The sequence below is a fragment of the Phallusia mammillata genome, chromosome 4 (genome assembly GCF_965637545.1).
Source record: "Phallusia mammillata chromosome 4, kaPhaMamm4.hap1.1, whole genome shotgun sequence".
Lineage (NCBI taxonomy): Eukaryota > Metazoa > Chordata > Ascidiacea > Phlebobranchia > Ascidiidae > Phallusia > Phallusia mammillata.
In genome coordinates this window covers 12,559,947-12,580,747 of record NC_137255.1, presented here as the reverse complement: position 1 = coordinate 12,580,747, position 20,801 = coordinate 12,559,947, and the positions used below count along the sequence as shown (strand labels likewise).

Sequence of the window (20,801 nt, the reverse complement as noted above, 5' to 3'; positions counted from 1 at the left end):
AACGTTTCATATACCACTTCGTAATTCTTTTCTTATTATTGAAATCTCCTTTCAAGTAAAACGACCGCGACGATTCAGGGTCATTAAAATCAGATCAAGAAAATTCAGTGTCAGCAACTTTCGTGTCGTAACTACGGAATATATGTTGCCACGTGTTTGGTGTGTGAAGAACAATATGTTGGCCAAACAAAAAATAAGTTTTCGACCCGATGGAATTCACATCGAGCTGTTTGGCGGACGTCCGACATAAGTGTAGGGGGTGACCGCGCGGCCCTTCTTCAGCACTACCACAATAAACATTTCCGACTTTTCCAAAAAAAGTTAGGCATTGCACAATGTTATAATGTGGTTTTTGTAGAGAAACCTCGGACTGAAAAATTAGACGTTTGTGAAAACAAATGGCTAATTTTAACGGGCACCACAATAAATGTTCAAGCGATGGTCCTTCCGGCAGTTCGTTGACTGCAATCGCTTTGTTGTTACAATCGTGTTTGTTTTTTCGTTTTGCGCCCTTATCTTTTCCTCGCCCTTTTTCGTGGTTTTTATCAGCGCCATACTTGCCGGTCTGCATTTGCAGTCCTGTAAGACAGAGGAAAGACTTTTTGCGGTTATTCTGGGGTTGCGTGTTGTTTGTATTTTTTGCTTTTATCCCGCTTTTTATTTTGTTTTTAGACACTGATGATGCTTTTTATAGCGAAATGCATTTGTTTTGATAAATAAAATATAGCGACAGATTTAGTGGTTTTTCACACTGAATTTTCATATACCACTTATAGACATGGATTGTATTGTGTGAACTCAATGGGATGACAAGGTATTCCGCCTGAGTAAAACACATAACTTCTAGTTACTTCGCGGGCCGCACAAAAACTCTTCAGGGCCGCATGCAGCCGGCCGGCGTTTGACATCCCTACTGTAGAACATGCCACAACATGTTTGACATCCCTGCTGTAGAACATGCCAAAGTTGACAAAGCACTTTGCTGCTAAACTGAATCCGAAACGAAATAGGCAATCAGCTCTCCCCCTTTTTCATTTTTATTGAAGTCGAAAGCTGTTGTTGTTATCCTTGACAGCAATTAGCCAAAAAGTTGATAAGCAATCTTTAGTTTAAAACCATGATATTTCTTAATTCAATAAGAATCATCATGTTCTGAAATCAAGTCTTTTCCAACAACTGAAGCTGTATGGACTCACTTCTCAGTTAAGACTTTCACTCCGAGTTTTCATATGTTTACATATTACCTTACACACAGTGGCATATCTACGAGTGAATATCAGGCTTTTCTGGATGAAGTAAACAATGCTCTTCTAAGAGTGACACCATCTTAATCCATTATCCTCATGGGCGATTTTAATGCACACCTTGGAACGGACAATGAAACATGGAAGGGTGTGATTGGACAACATGGAGATGCCTCGTTTAACAAGAATGGTCGGTATTTGTTGCAGCTTTGCTGTAGCAACGGACTTAGCATTATGACCACCTTTTTCGAAAACAGAGGTGTTCACAAGTATACTTGGTATAGACCTAATTTAGGCCAAAGATCTTTGATAGATTGTTGCATTTTTTGCACCACCTAGTGGTATGTTCCTTACGAATTCTGAATCCTTGGCCTAACAAAAAATCCCGTAAGTCAACCGTGACATATAGGACCAAATGGTAGGCTTTAAAAGAGAAACAAGTAAGAAAGAAGTTTGCATCGAGCATGTCATCAAAGTTCACACAACTTCCAGATGTATCTGAGGACATTAAGATGGAATGGGAATCATTCAAAACGGCTATAATTTCATATGCTGCTGAATATTGGGGGTGAAAAGGACTCAGAGTGACGGAAAAAAAAAAAAACTTGGTTGAATGAGAATGTGAAACAGTGATTCGTGCAAAGAAGGATGCATTTAAGGCTTTGTTGCAAAACAGGAACTGCAATCGCGTTACTCTAAAGTGCGGAAAGCTGCCACTTTAGCAGTTAAAAAGTCCAAAGAGAATTGTTGGGAGGAGTTTGGTCATCAGTTGGATTCCAACTACACATTGGCAAACAAAGTATTTTGGCAGACCATCCGCCGTTTGTGTGGTAAGAGATCAAATGCCATAAGCTTCATCAAGGACACAGATGAAAACATCCTTCATGAGGAGAAGAATATACTTGCACGATGGAGAGAATACTTTGAAGATCTTTTGAACCCAGTAAAGGCAACTCCTGTTGATACACAGCAAATGGTCCAATCAGGAGACAAGGAAGTCTTCACAGCAGCTGAAGTTGCAATAGCAGTACGAGGATTAAAATCCGACAGGCTGCTGGTGAAGATGAAATCTGACCTGAAATGTTAAAAGCTCTGGAAAGAGAAAAAAATTTGGGGTTAATACAAGTGTGTCAAGTGGCGTGGAAACTTGGCAAAACACCTAAAGACTGGCAAACAGGCGTAGTTATTCCAATTTTCAAGAAAGGCGTTCGTAAGGAATGAACGAACTACAGAGGAATATTGTAGCTTAGTTTGCCAGGAAAGGTGTATGCCAAGTGCCTTGAACAAAAATGCTGAGAAATAGTGGAAACAAAACCGGAAGAGGGCAGTGTGGTTTTCGTCCCGGTCGCAGCACTACGGACCTCATTGAAGCAAGTTTTCGAGAAATCATGGGAGTATGCCAAAGACGTCTTCGCATGTTTCGCCAGTTGTTGCTGGCCAATGTGGCCATTAAGTCATTTTACTATCAGCCTGAGGTTTGTGTTCGCGTGAATGGCAAACAATCTAAACCATTCCATGTGGGGGTTAGTCTTTGACAAGGATGTGTATTGTCACCACTTCTTTTCGTTATCTACATGAACTGGATTGACAAGTGCAGCCAAACTGATGATTGTCACGATTGGGAACTTTAAAATTAGTCGATTGCTTGTCCAGATGATCTGGCTTTGCTTGCTTCTACTGAATCTGGCCTCCAACACTCAGTAAACAGCTTTGCTGTGGCATGTAACACCGCAGGGGTGAAAATCAGCACAAAGCAAACTGAGGCACTTCATCTTTCCAGAAAACCTGATCAGCGTAATTTACAAGTAGATGGAGTTTCACTGAAACAGGTTGAGAAGTTTCAATATCTTGGGGTCGCATTTACAAGTGATGGGAGACAAGACACCGAAATCGATGTCAGAACTGGAAAAGCAAGCTCTGTGATGAGAGCATTGCAGCATTCGGTTGTCATGAAGCGAGAATTGTCAAAGAAGGCGAAGATGTCGGTATTCAAAACTATCTTCATTCTCATACTCTCTTATGGTCATAAGTCGTGGATAATGACTGACAAAGTTCGATCACATGTACAAGCATACGAAATGAGGTTTTTGCATAGGGTGGAAGGGGTTAGTTTACTTGACAAAGTATGTAGCTCTGAAATGCGCAAAACTCTGAACATCGATCCTCTACTTCTCCGAATCGAAAGATCCCAGCTGAGATGGTTTGGCCATGTTAGCAGAAATGCCAGGAAAGGCTTCCCAAACAATCTTTGCTTGCAAAACCAAAAGGGAAGCGGCCCACTGTACGACCTCGAACTCTATAGCTCGATCAAGTTGAAAGTTTTTTTTTCTACATCAGTAGTGCGGCCCCCGACTTACTCAAACGTTTGTTTTTGGCCCCCAAAGTAGTTTGAGTTTGAGACCCCTGATCTAAATGAAGTGAAGGAAGTGGTGCAAAATAATGAAGTGTGGAGGCTTAATCTTAAACTGCTGCCCCCACAACCCACAATTAAGGATTAAGCGGGACAAAAAAATGATGATCATGACAGTGGCATATCCAGAGGAGGGGGTGTTGGGTGTCCTAATATTCCACATTTCACCCATTTTGAAGGTTAGTGGGGTAAAATGTTGAAGCTACAAGGTAAAACACAACAATCTGCAACTAGAAATGGTACATTCTAAAAACTTTCGAAATTTCATTCAATTCACACATTGTTTACAAATTTCCCCCTGTTTAGGGAATAGTTGAATTGATAGGGTTTTGCACACAATACCAAACAACGGTAGCCCAATCTACAGCACACTCCTGTAAACTTTTGTCCCAAATCTGCCAGTGTTTGAAATTTTGTCAAGTAAACACTGTATAGTAGCATAGTAGCAAGACCAACCATAATAGTAACGGCCACTGCCTTTACGGCATTAAGCAACTCATCCTCATGCGTAGAAGCTCATACGGAGTCATCCATTAAGCTGAGGCCATTCGCGACTGAACAAAAACCTATTATTCACTAGGCAAGCAACACAAAAATTCACAGTGCACAACTTCAGATTTCCAACTACAATATATATGGGTAAATTTTAATTAGACTATGTCATGTTTTATTGACGAAGTCCTTAAAAACAACCACAGTGAGAAGAAAAAATGTTTAGAGAAGGTGACCCATAAAAAACAATTGGCTTTACCAAAGTTACCAGTCCACACACACAACAAAATCAACGCCTATGGTTAGCACTGTACCTCCTCAACTGTTATTTCCTGTGGAAGATCACTTAACAGTGGATCGCCTAGCATTTCATCGATCCCTTCCTTGTACACTTTCATAATACAGTCAAAATTGCTTAGGCTTTCTTGATTCATTTTTTAAGGATTGCAGTTATGTACACTAATAGTATTTCTGAAAAGCAAAAGCTCTATTTAATTTAGTGCTTCCGACATACCATGCTAACACAGTGATAACAATATTTGATAGCATTTCTACAAACAAAAACACATTATTCTCCACATATATATGTATTTAGAACTTGAGGCAAGTTAATCAAGCACGGGCCTTTTTGGATTTGGAAGATAAAATTTAAAAGTTCAGGCATTTTTTAAAATTCAACCAATTATTTTGAAATTTCTTGCTAATGTTTATGACACTGCCACATTTTGAAGCCAAAAAGACAAAAATCATCAACCCTACTGTCATTCATTCCAAATAATATAACTAGATACTGTATTACACTATAAAATATATAACCTGTTGGTTTATTTGTCCACTGTCCAAACAGGCAATTTCCTAGTGTATTGAGTAGTGGTGTTGGCATTAACAAATTTTTAAAAACAAAACTATTCAAGATAAAAACACTTTGATTGTACATACATTTGAAATAATGAATTCAAATTTGTAAAAACATTGTCTGTCTTCACAGAAGGGAGTGGGAGGTTGGACCAGTTAATGTAGAAAAAACAATGGAAAGGTATTTGAAACAATTCACAGTGGATTCATAGTCAGGAAAATAAACCAATGTTTGTGGTAAAAGACAAAACAGAACTAAAAAGTCAGGCCTTCAGGCACAGTTTCAGTGGTCCCAGTTGCTGTTGCTTGAATTCAAACGCTATAAAACCTTAAGTATCACCTCTAGCTTGATTCAAATAATTAATGCAATTACCAGGCTTTTATAAAAAAAAGCAGAAATTTAACCATCTGCCATCAGTATTAAGGGGATATAATATAGAACATATTATGTCCTTAACAGGTGTACAAACACCTCTTCCATGCCAGTGTAGAATTTGTTGTCAACATAAGGCTCAAAGCTTTTCGACTTCTGTGTTTGTCGAAAAAAAAAATTTTTTAGAGAGTCTTAACAGTCATGAAATTTCCTTGTGTAGGAACTCTGTGGGCATCAATCATATACAAGTTTTACAAATAAGCTAATGCCCCTTTTACCACCACACACAACTATGAGCTGTCTAAGCTGTTATTTTACCAGCAAAATGTATTTTCTGACACAATTTCTAATACTCCGTGTGTCTTTTTCCTCCACCTTTTCCATTTCAGTGTAATACAAAAAATAGATACCTATGAATAGCAAATTCCCCAAGTTGTCCAATTTGCATTTGATTTGAACATAGGTAAAAATAGTCACCCATTTCAAAACAAAACATTCGAGGACTTATAATAATATGTTCAATAAGTTTTGTAAATTTCGTTTAATTCTGACGTGTTTTTTTTTAATTCACTTATTTTAGGGGGCTGGTGGATTAAATGTTGGGGCTACAGAGTTAAACACAACAATTGACACCTATAAATGGCATACTCTACAACAGCGGTTCCCAACCTGTGGTACGCATACCACTAGTGGTATGCGAAGGTTTTTCAGGTGGTACGCCAGTAGCTCCCGTTTTTCACAAAAACTTGGATTCTCAACTTTATATTTTTAATTGTTTATCTGGTTTTGTTTACAAAAAAAATCCCTAAGCCTATTCTTATTGTTACGCAACTATTTCTGTTGTTTTGTATCATTGCAATCTACAAAATACAGGTCATGTCAATTGTCAACAAGAAGCACACTTGCTTTGGAAAGCCGTACAACGCTTTGGGACAGTGGGCGTTAATTTTGTCAAATGATTGCTCCGCCAATTGGTGGACGGTAAACAAACACAAAAATCTCATTAAATTTAGTTGTTTTGCTTTATTGTTAATGTAGTAGGACAATGTTCTTCTTCTTGATATAATATGATGCGACTAAATTACTCGTTCTGCAAGAAGTGGTACGCATGGCAGTACAGAGCCTCCAAGTGGTACGAGAGCGTAAAAAGGTTGGGAAGCCCTGCTCTACAAGCTATCCACATTTCAGCCAAATCTGACACTGTTCAAAAACTCACCCATTTTAGGTGGCATACCGGGGTAAATACTGGGTTATCAACACAAAACACAAGTGGGATGCACATCAGGGGTGTCCAAACTTTTTTTAATGGGGGCCAATTTTTACCTGGTGAAGACCGCCGCGGCCCGCGTGCCAACGTTTGTTAAAATTAAAACACAAATATACAGAATTATACAGAAAAAAGGGAAATTGTGGGATTTTGTTGCGTCAGAAGAAGGTACCTTTTTACCAGTAAATAAAGATCCATGGAAAGCTTTTGTTGCAAGTTGCCAAAACCCCAAAACTTAAAACTATGGCAGGGCATACACAACACAATATGAAAAAATAACTGCAGGCGACGTGAAATGCTGCCGGGGGGTGCATTTGGCCCACGGGCCGCACTTTGGACACCCCTGACATAAGTATATCATTTGTGTACGTTTTATCAAAACCCATCAAATATTTGACGGCAAAACCACAAAACAAGTCGGACAAACTTTGGGAAGAAAAAACGGGTGACACTAAAACGCTGAATGGGCGGGACGGGCGGGAGATTGCGGGGCGTCGTGAAAACCGCTGAATATCGGGTTAAATTGCTGACGGTTAGTGCTATTAAGGTTGGGATAAGGTTTAATAGAAAATCATTTATAATAGAAAATCATTAAAAATAATTCCCCCGGATACCTTCCGCGACCGAGGGAAACATTCAGCGGCCGAGGGAGACTTCCCGCCCATGCATTTTTGCTGAATGTCAGGAAACAGTTGAATAAGTTTTAGGCAGGGACATTTTTTGATTCATATACTTTTTTAAAACCTCAACCCAACCCTAATAGCACTAACCGTCAGGAATATACCCGGTTTCCGCGACGTCCCGCCCATTCAGCGTTTTAGTGTCACCCGAAAAAACAAACAAAAAAAAGATAGAGTACAATCAATATGTGTCCTTTTCAGGGGACCCATAAAAAAGCAACCTATACACTGCAGACTTGCACAATGCACAATCCACTTCAAATAGTAATGCAGTCCAAATTTACGTAGATATTTTAGAATAGGTTGCATTAACTTGCATATTTTAGTTTGTGTATGGACACTATAGACACAACCGGTAAAGCACTAAAGGCACTAACACTATAATTCACTTCAGACAGTATTGTAAAGTAATATTAACTGGATTCGGAGTTCGAAAAGTATTTGCTATTATCGATTCTTGTGCGTTTAAAATGCAATGATGAAAATAAAGGGTCACGGTCCAATGCACGTGCTTAAACATTTATTTAAATGCTATTGAGGGGGCAAGGGGGGCAAAATTTTAAAAGTTGTATATCGAGAAACTTTAATTTAGTGTAATTTTGTCCCTCATCATTGTGGTTTCGTCTTTCAACTATCAATAGGATATATAAATTAACAAAAATAACTGTTGTCACCAAGTTGAAAGCTGAAATCCAGGCTTTTTATGTTTATGTAGACATCAGTGTTGCCAGGTCAAATTGCGGAAAAGCGCAACTTTACCAGTCAAAAGTAGCCCAATTTTACAAATACCTTAAATGCAATTGATTTTCACTACTTTCACCTATTTGTGTGATAATTATTCAGGTTTCTCCGTTTCAGATTTAATTTTTGTTTATTTTAAAATTGAATTTGAGCTGTTTCCAGCAACACTTTATTGAACACATGCGCTCTGTTTACCCACTTTTCATGCTGCTTTTTTAAGTTTTTGATCTCCACTTTAAAACAAACATGTTTCGCATTAATAACAAAGTAAGATGACCTTTAAAACATAAAAGAATAATTTTTGCCAAGAGACAATTCTTATTACGTGGTAACAACGGAGGCGTTTATTAGATTTCTTTGTTTGAAAAGTGAACGTTGCATTGCGTGGGCTGAAAGCATTCTTTTGCTCAGCTGGATGTTAAATCTCCGACGCTCGGCAGTTTCATTAGTTTTTTTGGGGGGGGGTTGGATGCACAATCTTGTCCAACAAATATGTTTTTTATTCAGTGGCTTTCAACCTGTGGGTCGCGAGCCCCTTGTTTATTATACAAGGAAAACATTTGTAGTCAATCAAAGTAACTATCCCTAACTTCCATAGTACGCCAGTTCTATTAAAGGCGTTATACCGAATCAGTCGGTCTCCCAAGCATTCCCATGTGGAAAGGCATAGGCTAGAAAAATTTAGCGTGCAGTGGGATTCGAGTCTCGAACACACGACAGGAGTTCTTCTGGGACTCGTGCTCCACCGACGCTTCAGAGCTGATCCCAGTAAGAATATTTAATCTTATAATTCAGGAAGGGTTATGTTTTGGAATTTCGATGCCGAACTATATAACAGGACAACAAAAATAATCACCCAACTTAAGTTGAACTTGGTTTAGGTCAGGGCTACTTAAACTTTTTTTGTGCTCTGCGACCCCATTTTAAAACAGAAATTTCTACGCGACCTCTGATGGGTATAATAGCCCAAGCAGACTTGGACAACTAGATAATTCTAGTTGCCTAATTGGGCAAATTAGAGCAAAATTGCGGTAATTCTAGTTCTAATCTAATTCAGAAATATCGAGTAAGCTCTAATTCTAATTCTAAACTAATTTACAGTTTTCCCAGAAACGCTAGTTTGTCCAACAGCAGTTTTAGGCATGTGATACGAGCATGTGTTTTGTATCCAAAGCGCACAAAACCACCTAAGCACTACCTCGTTGGCTGTTGCGGCTTAATATAACCAAATGAAAACCAGTAGCTTCTATAAATGAGAAAACATAGGCAGCTGCGTAAATCGCGAAGGGCGAGTACAATTGCAACTGTCCGCCGATGAAAAACACGAGGATTACAAAAATCTCTGTTCAAAATAACGCATTATTTTTGTGTTGATACTGCTGAGAACCACTTGACATGACGGCCACATCAGCTCCGTTTAAACGCGTTTTAGACACGCCGAATTATGTAGTTTAAAACGTGCAAAGCTTCAAGTTCAAATTTGAAACAAACTAAAGTTGGTTGGCTTCAATGTATAATTCTAGTTTGATTCCAGTTTAATTTCTGATTTTCGAGAACATGGTAATTCTAATTCTAATCTAATTTGTAAAAAATGAGATGCTCTAATTTTATTTCAAATCTAGTTTGAAAAACCGAAAAAAAATCTAGTTGTCCAAGTCTGAGCACAGGGGTGCACAACCTTTTCGCTACGGCCGCATCACAGATCTTTTTTCACCAGCGGCCGCTTATTGTCTGCTTGCTTGTGTTTTAAAATTACTGATGTAAAAAATACTTATATATTACACATATATATACTATCTAATGGCGCCTAAAATACCTAAATTAATTTCTAACTTGACAAACAAATTGACAGTCTTAGCTTTTATGACGTCATAATCTTTATTGTTACGCTTGTGGTATCTGCTTTTTCGCATTGTTTGCACACAATAGGCGTAAGAAAGTTCAGTTCCACAAAATGTGTTTGGAGCAGTCTGAAAATCAAAATATTTGGCAAAAGAGTTTTTATTTACGTCACGGCCGCCAGTACATATATTCTATAATAAACATGTTCACGGCCGCACAAACTCGTCTCTGTATGACTGCAAGGTTGTGCACCCCTGGTATAACCTCTGCTCGGGAATTATGTGTAAACAATAAATGTACGGACGTATACAATTCATTGTGACTGACATAATAACGCAAATGTTTTGCTATCGATGGTAAAAATGTTTGTATGCGTGTATTTGCAAAATTGATGTGAGCGATTGCCGGGATTTTTACAATATGAAAACAATTGACCAATAAAATAAAAAAATAATGGGCAACAACGGATGAGAACGTTATCCTCAAAAAAAAAAGTAAAAAAGAAAACACAAGCTCTCACGATTAAAACGACAATTTTTTACAAACATTTTCGTTTATTCACAACTTGCAGTCGATGCGCATCGCTTATCCACACTCTCATCATCACTGATAGATTGTGTTGATGAACAAAGGCGTTGAAACTTTCTCATATTGGGAGCTTTTGATTGTTTCTTAGTCGACATATGTTTAAGTTTTGCAAATGTCAGTTCGTTTACCGCCTTCGTATCAAGGGTTTTGTTGAAACAATAATTTAGTTTCTGTTGAATCTCTGTCGTCATCAGAGAGTCGGCTCCAAGTCTAAGCAGGGAAGTGTCGTCATCGATTTGGCTCAAATCCTAAAACAACACGTCATTAATACCCAGCTACGATTTGCAATGACATCAGTGCTCACCGAAATCCCGAGGACGTTTGCTACGAACGTCACCGGATAATTCTCGTATTTAACTTCTGTTTTTTCAGACGCCATTTTTATGGGTATATATGACGCAACAACTGCTTCATCCTGCTGCAAAACTTTATCCAAACTCTACGACAAGAAAAAAAGTTCGAATTATCAAGGCAAGGTATTACTGCTGTCTGCCAGGGGCAAATGTTTTATTGGTTACTTTTACTCACATCGAGACAAGATAAAATGGATTGCGGCCAGGTTCCTGCTACAGGGGAATCACCGAATTTGTCAGCTGCGATCCCCACATCGCCGACCGCGCCCCACTGTATCGCAACCGCCGGAAGTCCGTCGTTACGACGAATGCGACATAATTGTTCCATCACAGTGTTAGCAAGAATATAGTTAGATTGTCCCTTTGTTCCGTTATAGCTTGCGCTACTTGAGAAAGTGACAAAGTGTTGAAGGTTCGGACATTTTTGACGGGAATACCTGGATTCAAAGAACCAATCAACAGCGCGAATATTCATGTGACAAAGATTTTGTTTATGATGTGATTACGTCAGATTTCAATAAGTATATCCAAAACGAGTAACAATTTTGTTGGAATTACGCACGAGGTAACGTGGAATTGGAACTTACTTGTCAAGGTTGATTAATCCGTTACATTTGGGTCCACACACGAGTTCGAAATCTCGCTGTGTTTGATTCTCGAACATTGCGTCACGCAACGTCATCGCGAGATGGAATACACCACCTGTTTCTTCATCCAACAAATTCGCTGCTTTGTCTGCTTTTCCGACGTCATTGCTGCTGATGATGATGTGTACACCTTGTGACGCCCAATCTTCGATGTAACGTTGTCTGTAAGCCGAGTTTGCACCTGTGCAGAATTAATTAGGTATTAAATAAATACAGAGGAACCGACTTAGAATCAACGTTTAATTCCGGTTTATTGAAAATTGATTCTAATGTTACTGGAATCAATTTTCATTCAACACTATAAACCGGAATTAAACGTTGATTCTAAGTCGGTTCCTCTGTATTTGTTTAATACCTAATTAACTTATTGCGTATTTTTGATGTGACGTGCTGTCCTACTATTGTTTCTTTGTTTGTAAATATATTGTATGTCGTAGTTGCTCTGCACCTGTTTGGTCAGACGCATACTCGCAGGTGGCTTACACCTCGCTTCTGCACACCTTTTTATCTATCGTTTTTATGCGACGCTTGTTTCGCACCTTTTTATCATTCCTTTATGCGACTAAAGTGTATATAAATGGGTGCAATTGATGTGGCCTTCATATCACTGATGATGGCATGAGCATTTGCCGAAACGTTTGAACAATAAAGCATGTCGCTTTTTACGTCTATTTGGGCCGTTAGTTTCACCATTAAACTTATGAACAGATCCGTATATAGTGTTCCAACAGATATTATTACAAAATAATCCTGTTTAGATGATAACCTGATCGTGACGTAATAATCAACTTCTTCGCTCCTCGTTGAACCAGCCAATTACAAAATTCGATTCCGAATCCCCCCAAACCACCAGTCACGACGTAACAGAGGTCGGAATTCAAAGACACTCTGAAATAATTCAAACATATTTTTTCGAAGCTTGGCATTTTGTGATGATTTGAGGTAGAGCTACTAACACCATAACGAGAATCACACACCCAAATGTGGTTGGTTGTATCTCCAAAAATGTTCACGGTTAGGGCTATTAGGGTCGGGGTAAGGTATTAGCACTTAAAATTCAATAAAACTAACCCAAAAAATTAGTTAATAATGTTAAAATTGTATGTAAATATTTCCCAACCCAACCCATTTATAGCCGCTAAATAAAAATGCAGCTCTTTACGCCCCCTTGTGAAAGCGATGTTCGGATTCTCGTTATGGTGTTAGTAGCTCTACCATGATTCGACCACCAACTGACCTTTGCAGCACGTGATCTTTTTCGCGGATGACGTTTACAACAACTTTTCCTATGTGTGTTCCGTGCGACATAAAGCGAAATGCCGATTCACCCTCATACCTGTGCGACGTTACACTTTAGTTTGTAAATCCCAAAAGATCGCGGGCGAGCTGAATTTGCAATGATCAACGAAAAACCGTGTGTAGAACGTATCCATTTGTAATAGTCATTTACATCGGGTAGTCATTATTAGCCCTTACTTTTTAAATATCCGGCACGGAAGGGGCTTTACTTCGCCTTTTTCAATCCCCTTCCTCACCAACTCTCTTACTTCAAGCCATCGGCCGGTAATGTCGTCGAACAACGAGTCGAGCAGGATTCCATGAAACGAGATATTTTTAAGAAAGGCATATAACCCTGAGCAGAATCGTAAATTAAAACCGTTTCTAGAAAGTGTGAACGGCGAAATTTAACAAGTTTTCGCTGCAGTATTTAAAACTGTTTAAAACTCATCACTCTTGGCATCAAGTTAACGTCATTGTGATTTAGCATTTTTTACGACGATAGTTGCCTGCGTGATCTTACCGATCTGGTTATTGTGAATGAGATCGAACTTTCCCAGCTCCAGGAATCTTCCATGTTTTGCCAGACACCGAACACTCGCCAACAATTTTTCACCAGACAAACTGTTCAGAATGACGTCAACACCTGTAACAGATTATATTACGTCAACATTAAAGAGATTGTCATTGTCACAAACAACTTGAATTTGTGTAAAAAATGAAGCCAAAGTGTCAGCTACTTCTACTTATAACATGCTAAAACAATCAAAAAAACTTAACTGACCTTTCCTATTCGTCTTTTTCATGATATCCAGCTCAAAAGTGAGATCGCGTGATTGCGCGAAACCTGCATCATCGAGTTGTTTGAATTTTTGTTTGAGAAAATCCCGTTTCGCTTGACTTGACACTGTGGTGTAAACCATACAACCCCTGGAGAGAGCAATGGAGATGGCGGCCTGGCCGACACCACCAGCGCCGCAGTGGATCAGCACTGACTCCCCTGGCCGGATTTGTCCCCGTACGACGAGTGCGTAGTATGCCGTGCTGTACACAACGGGCACTGAAGCCGCTTCCGCTAAACTCCTGTGCAAATATTCGCGGTTAGGCTGGTCCGGTGGGCTTGCTTTGTGCTTAGGCAGTTCATCGTTGAGTTTAAAAATGTATCTGGTCGTGATATCTGACATTTCAATTATGTTGTATTACACCAGTGGTTCCCACCAACATTGAATTTTTACACACAACGCGACTTCCCGTTCGTCATAACAAACATATAAATTACCAACACGTCAATTCTACTTGCAAGGAAACGTCAATGTGACAGTAATTTTTTGATGAATTGTGATGAAGCAAAAGTTAAATATAATATGCCTAATAAATGTGATTTAAGATTTTGCCCGTGATTACCAACTAACGATAATTAATCTATGTAAAGCGCGTAATAAAAGAAAACCCGAAATCCAAGTAACATCCGTTTATTCTTCTCAGCAGCAGGCTAAGAGTGTTAGCACTTATTTAAGAAGTGTTTGCAACTTGTTTTTTCTTAGTGTAAAAAGTATTAGGAAGAAAAAATGTCAGATAGTGTCATTTATAGTTTACCAAAGTATTTACCTGTATGAAGTTTTTTTTCTCAGCGGTCTTACGCGTGCAGTTAGTATACTTCAAATATTTTAGTGATTGTCACAGGGCTCCATTGAAATATCAAATCGACATACACATTCTAATGCTATGGTGTTTCATAAATGACTTAATCAAGCGAGCTTTGGAGACCAAACGAGTTATGCATTTTCGTGATATTTGTAATATTTTTTACCATCGTTCTGGCACATCCCAGGTGAACATCTCATGCTGTGTTACATGGGTTGAAAATCCCTCTCCCGGAACGATCCCCATTTTCCTCCCACCCGCGTGATCAAATCCGCTGAACTCCAGTCCAAGGAGCGTGCGATATTTGTCCGTGTCCCCTACAGGAAATCAACCGCCGGTTTATATCTCAATGTATTTGATGTTAATGTCATTAACCTGGAATTGCTTCGGCGGGAAGTTTTCCTGACGCAAGCATGACGTCACGGAAGTTGAGTGCGGCAAAAGAGACTTTGTACTCGGTTGAGTTTCCGCTTGGGAGGAGTGAAATCCACTTGAGTGTCGACAAGTCGCCGGGGTTTTTGATCAGCAAGTAGCTTCGACTCGACTCAACCTTAAGCAATAGATACAAGCATTTTGACTTTTTCCTCCAACATAAAACACAAACTGGTTCTTAATTGTCACATAAAATAAACTGGTCGAATGCAAAAGGTTGGTAATTCGCGTCAAGCAATTAAGGTCTTAGAAGAAACAAGCCGAATGTTGTTTACCTGCTTAACTTGTTTCATATCGACACAATGGAAATTTCCCCACTCTCCCTCTTGGTACACATTTACCACATGTTGTCGCTCAAGAACATCCGATATATCGCCGGGAAGACGACTGGTTAATTCAAGACTACGATTACTGATACATCTACGTAATAAAAGTAAGATGTGGCGTACATGTTTCCGATTGTCTACTATTGTTGCACAATAATTACCGAACACGATTTGATCCTGATTCCCTCCTGAGACTTTGGCAAAACTCCTCGAGTCCATTCAAATTTTCCCGTGCAATCAGCACGACGTCATTGTCGCTTGTCGCAAGGAATTTCTAGCAACAAAACTGATTGTAAAGCCTTATCGCATGCGCTGTGCAAAAGAATTTCTTTTAATCTTTCACCCCAAAACAAACCTTTAAATCTTCCACCCACTCGAAATTCATTGTCGGGATTTCGTGCAACCGGTGCTTTGCGACGTCATTTAATGGTTTATGACGAAACAGAAGCAGATTACTTCCACAATCCTTCTGTTGTTTGTGATGAAACTAGGTGGAAGTCAAAGGTACGGAACACGTCAGCAACCTATTAAAGGAAGAATCTAAGATTAAAAAAGTTTGCGATTTATGCAGCTTTGTACTGTTATGATGGAAGTTGTAAAATTCGGTTGTTTTGTTTGGAAAATTCTGGTAACGTTATATTTTATTGCCGAATTGTTTTATAAATACAGTGTGCTTTTACCAGACAGAGCTAGAGCGAGAATATAGTAGAAAGGTCAAAAAAACTGCATACAAACAGGGCACAACTAAACAGTAATATTTCAGCAACAGAATCAACTTTTACCTGTTTAACGTTTACACATGACCGTTTCAATGTGGGTTTAGCCAAACCTATTATTTCGTTGTAAACATCTTGTAGCATATTTCCGCCGACTGTGTGGTGGAGCATAATGAATGACGTACCGCTGCAGAGACGCTCAAGAATATTCTCAACAATGCTTCTACCGCTTTCAATTCCTGCAACCGTCAACACAGAGTTTTACAGAAAATTTTGAAACATTCGGGTAATCTGAAAATTGTACCTGATGTAAAAATGTCATGAAGAATTACAACATTTAGATTGTGACCACTGGGTGGCTCAACCTGCGTCGCGCCGTCATGACAACCGAGGTATGATGGTCAAGCAACAATCGGTTCACGCCTGTGAAAAAAAAGTTTCAATAAACATATCAAAGCTATGACGGACTATCCTCACTTCTTTTGCGTCCTAGTAGCTGCTTCGGTAGTTCGCCCACTCTAACATCATACATCAGCTCCTGAATGCCCATGTCAATTGTCGACGTAATAATGTCTTTGCTGAACATGCAATAACTCAATGACCAATCAGAAATCAGCATGAAGGCACGTGATTTCCAATTTTCTGCAACAAGTGTTGGATTGAAACCTTGCCAACAAAAATAGGTTAAAACTGACCTTCATCTACGAATTAATTGAGCGTTTGGAGAAGCGTTGATGATGTGTGCTTTGCTTCATTTCTGCTAACGTCAGCGATTGCGTTCAGGCAACCATTTGTTTTAAACTTGTCGGGATGGCGTCGAACAAAACCAGCGATGATATTGGCATAGTTTGATACGGTATGATCTGTTACCTCTTGAAACCGAGGGGCGAATTTCTTGACCTTGAACACAGGTCGTTCCAACTGCCCCCTTCGCTGACTGTTGGTTACGTGCAAGCCGATGACCTCCATGTGCCTTCCGGCCAAGGTTACGCCAGTATCCCTGTTAAAGACAAGATTACAGCTAAAAGTACGATGAAGTTTTTAACATGCTGGTTTGCAAGTCACCTGCTGACGCTAATAGATTTTACTAAGTCACCAGTGAAAGGTCGAATTCTAATTCGCTGGATTCTGGTGGGAAGGCGGAGTTTGTAATCACGTGATGAAAGCAAGTTGAATTGTAATATCGCGTCCATAAATGTGACGTAATTTCCTGTCCAAGCTACTTTACCGTAAGTTCCTATAAAAGAAGCTACAGATTAGATATTATTCTCACAACACTTGCTTACCAACAAACTTGTGAATAATTACTTATTCTAACCAACAGAAAAACTGCTGTTTTTTTAATTTGGATCATTTTAAAACAGCGGTTCCCAAACTTTTTTGTTTGTTTTTCGAAACGGTCCCCTTTCAATTTTTTTGACCGCTCACGGTTTCAAATTGATGCTGAACTCCAGTTTCAGCATCAATTTATTGCCAACATATTGTACATTTTAATGAGACGGGTGAACCTGTTTGGTTTTCACTAGATCATCGATTTTAGGTTCAGTTTTGGAAAGGGCAACTCTCATATCATGTGTCACATCCAATTTGTTTCGGCATTTTGTTTTGATGGCAAGTAGTGCGGAGAAAGCTGTCTCGCATTCATAGGTAGTCGCAAATGAAACAAGTACTTTAAGTGCCATCTTTGCTAGATCTGGATAAGAATTTGCCATTTGAATCCAAAATTCTTTACAACCCATTTCACGAAAACTACGTTTTGCACTACTATCGTTCACCAGGTCAATGAACTGTTCTTGAATTATACAGTCCTCCGAAGGCAAATCTCTTACTGTAATTGCAAACGGGTTGATAATAAAGAGGCTATATTGTTCAAAATCCTTCATGTTGGGAAAATAACGGCACAGTTCTTCCCCAAGTGTAATAACGTGTTGCTTAAAAGTCTCAAGAATTTCATCTTTCACATAAAATTCATTCTCATCAAGGAACATATTTAGATGAGGAAATGGAGCAAAATTTTTGCTGTCCAACTTGGAATGCCATAGTGTTAACTTCATTTTAAAGGCTGCTAATTTTTCATGGCAGTGTATGACGTTGGTGTCCTTCCCTTGGAGGGCCAAGTTGACAGAGTTAACAGATTCGAAAATGTCCACCAAAAAGGACAGACAAATTAGAAAACAATTATCAGAAAAAGGATTGTTCATGTCTGGTTTCATTTCTAGAAGAAAATCGTTTATTTCGTTTCGTAGAACAAAAACTCTTTTCAGCGCCTTGCCTTTGGAAAGCCATCTTACCTGTGTATGCAACAAGAGCGTTTCGAATTCAGATTCATTTTCTTTGCACAACTCGGCAAACAAACGAGAGTTAAGTGCCTTTGCTTTGATGCAGTTCACTACTTTGATCACGTCATCCAAAACATGTTTCAACTTTTCAGGCATGGTTTTTACCATTAGTGCTTGGCGATGAATAATACAGTGTGTTCCAGTTACCTCTGGTGATTTTTCTTTAACTAAAGTCTGAAAACCAGATCGACAACCAAGCATCGCCGGAGCCCCGTCGGTGCAAATACCTTTTTCCACTTGAGATTATGTTTCTCAAAAAAAACTTTTCACTTTGTTGAAAACATCCTTTGCAGTTGTATTTGTGCTAAGAGTTTCGCAAAACAAAAACTCTTCCTCTAATTGCCTGTTATGTATGTAACGTACATATACACAAAGCTGAGCCAAGCTAGCCACGTCGGTAGTTTCATCAAGCTGGAGCGCAAAGAAATTAAACATCGACGTTTGTATTTTAAAAACCACCTATTTCAAAATGTTTTGTGACAGTTCATCAATTCGCCTACCCACCGTGTTATTAGACAAGGGTATTTCCTTGAGCACGCGCAGTTGAGAACTTCCCAACATATTTTGTATAATTATTTCACAGCAGGGCAAAACCAACAGCTCCCCGATATTGTGTGGTTTTTGGGCAACAGCTATCTTCCGTGACACTTCATAGGACGCTTTCAACCCAGACGCATTCTCCTTCCAAATTTCTTCACTGCGATCAAGCCTACATTTCACTAAATTTTCAGCATGGCGTCTAAAAAATTCCAAATCTTTGTTTTTTGAACTTGGATGCTGCGTTTCTAAGTGCCTTTTTAACTTGCTGGGTTTTAATGCAGAGCTTGCCAACACTTTGGAGCACAGGACACATTGCGGTTTCTCTTCTTCTCCAGAATTAATCACAGTGAAACCAAACTGAATATAAGAATCATTATACCTCAGCTTTTTTGTTGGCGGAGACATTCTTTCTAAAGATATCCTTCTAAAAAAATAACTAAACTTACACCTTCCACTGCACGGCAATATTGAAGTTTTGCAAATATAAACAAGTAAAGAAACCAGCTTTTCAGCTTACCTCGTGGCACTAGTAGTAAAGTGTGTATGCCTACCTACAGAATTAACAGTTCCGAATTGTTTGCAAACAAAGACATTTGTGTTGATTGTGATAGCACAAAAGAGAATTGTTCAGTGATGATATAGAAACGAAATTCACAGTGTACATGTAATAACTTTTAACCTACAAATGTGACTGCTTATTAAAATTATCTGGCACAATTTCGAAAAAAGACTTGGCGGTCCCCCAAGAATCACCTCGCGGACCCCAAAGGGACCGCGGACCCCAGTTTGGGAACCACTGTTTTAAAACAATCCCGTTACAATATAAAATACATAGTCGCTGCGAATCCTGTAGGACTCGCCGGTCTGGTCAGAAGTTTCAAGAAGTTGGAAGGCTTTCTTGTACTGGTAACCCGACAGTCGAAGCTTCCTGTAGATCTCCTGCTTGGTGAAATACATTTTGCCGTTTGGTTGGAAGCTTTTGGGCTCAGATATCTCGCTTCCGTCAATCCAAATTTTTCCTGTCACCAAAAGTCTTTCGGAGTGCGAGATTGTAAATTGATCGAGCGGAGTATTTAGTTGAACGTGAATGTCGAGTTCTAAAAAAACAAATACTTGACTTCGACTAAGTGCGTCTAAAGCGCATGTGACAAAATGCATGCCACATCTGTTCGGAAATGCTTTTGTATTAAAGGTGATTAGAAAACACGCTTTAATATAAAGCAGTTAAATTTAAAACCATTTTTACAAAAACCTGTGTCATCAAGAAATGTTGCTCCATGAATTACCACTTCATCAAACTGCACAGCAATATCGTCGATCGACGTTTCCATATAGCTCGCGAATGTTTGCCACACGAGGCGCAAGAGAGCTGACGCAGGTAGGAGGGACCGCCTGTCAATTACGTGATCACGCATGTAACGGTCTATCGAGTTTGCTGACGTGTCTGCGAAAAAGACGACCGCTTTCAACTTAGTTCACCAAAATGCACGCACCAAATCCACCTAGTTGCTAATACATGTGAAACACTAAATGGATTTTAATACTTACTCTCTCAAACTTTCAAGTGATATAAGCTAGTTGCAGTCTCACCGATCTTGTACGATGCGTCGGTTGGTCTACCTCCTATCCCCGATATGAAGAAATGATAAGGGGACGGTACGAAATGCGATTGATCGTGGTTCCAAGACACGTGACTCGAAAGATGATTGCTTGATCGCAGCGGCGTTGGAGAGTGAGAGAGTAACTCGCTTGCCTTGACATCAACACCGAGACAATGTAGTTTTCCCATCGCCGTCAACAAAGTTTCAATGCCGTTGTGATCCTTCTTGCTTGCTAGGATCACGTGCTCGCATGGCGGCGGCAAAGAGCGCTTCAGTGTCCCCTAACATATAAGTTGAAAAATGTGTTAATAGTAACACATATAAGTCAAAATTATCATGGGAAACATACTTGCATCAGACAATGTGGAGCCACTTCAATAACAATCGCTTCACTTGGAATTCGCATTATTGCATCATGGAAAAAGACAGGACT

At 39.3% G+C, this 20,801-nt stretch overlaps 2 protein-coding genes and 1 pseudogene across 2 annotated transcripts; 1 reads left to right on the top strand and 2 right to left on the bottom strand.

Moving 5' to 3' along the window:
* Nucleotides 1-2,533: 2,533 nt before the first annotated feature.
* Nucleotides 2,534-5,161, top strand: LOC145223471 (uncharacterized). The gene is made up of 3 exons (XM_080089888.1): nt 2,534-2,719; nt 2,882-3,349; nt 5,135-5,161. Exons 1-3 carry the CDS (start codon nt 2,534-2,536, stop codon nt 5,159-5,161), a joined length of 681 nt encoding a protein of 226 aa, XP_079946014.1.
* Nucleotides 5,162-9,921: 4,760 nt separating this feature from the next.
* Nucleotides 9,922-16,253, bottom strand: LOC145224489 (fatty acid synthase-like; annotated as a pseudogene).
* Nucleotides 16,254-19,281: 3,028 nt separating this feature from the next.
* On the bottom strand, nt 19,282-20,775 carry LOC145224488 (fatty acid synthase-like). The gene is made up of 4 exons (XM_080090998.1): nt 20,718-20,775; nt 20,358-20,649; nt 20,020-20,211; nt 19,282-19,864 (listed from the first exon to the last, which is right to left on the bottom strand). Exons 1-4 carry the CDS (start codon nt 20,772-20,774, stop codon nt 19,569-19,571), a joined length of 837 nt encoding a protein of 278 aa, XP_079947124.1. The 5' UTR covers nt 20,775; the 3' UTR covers nt 19,282-19,568.
* Nucleotides 20,776-20,801: the final 26 nt, after the last annotated feature.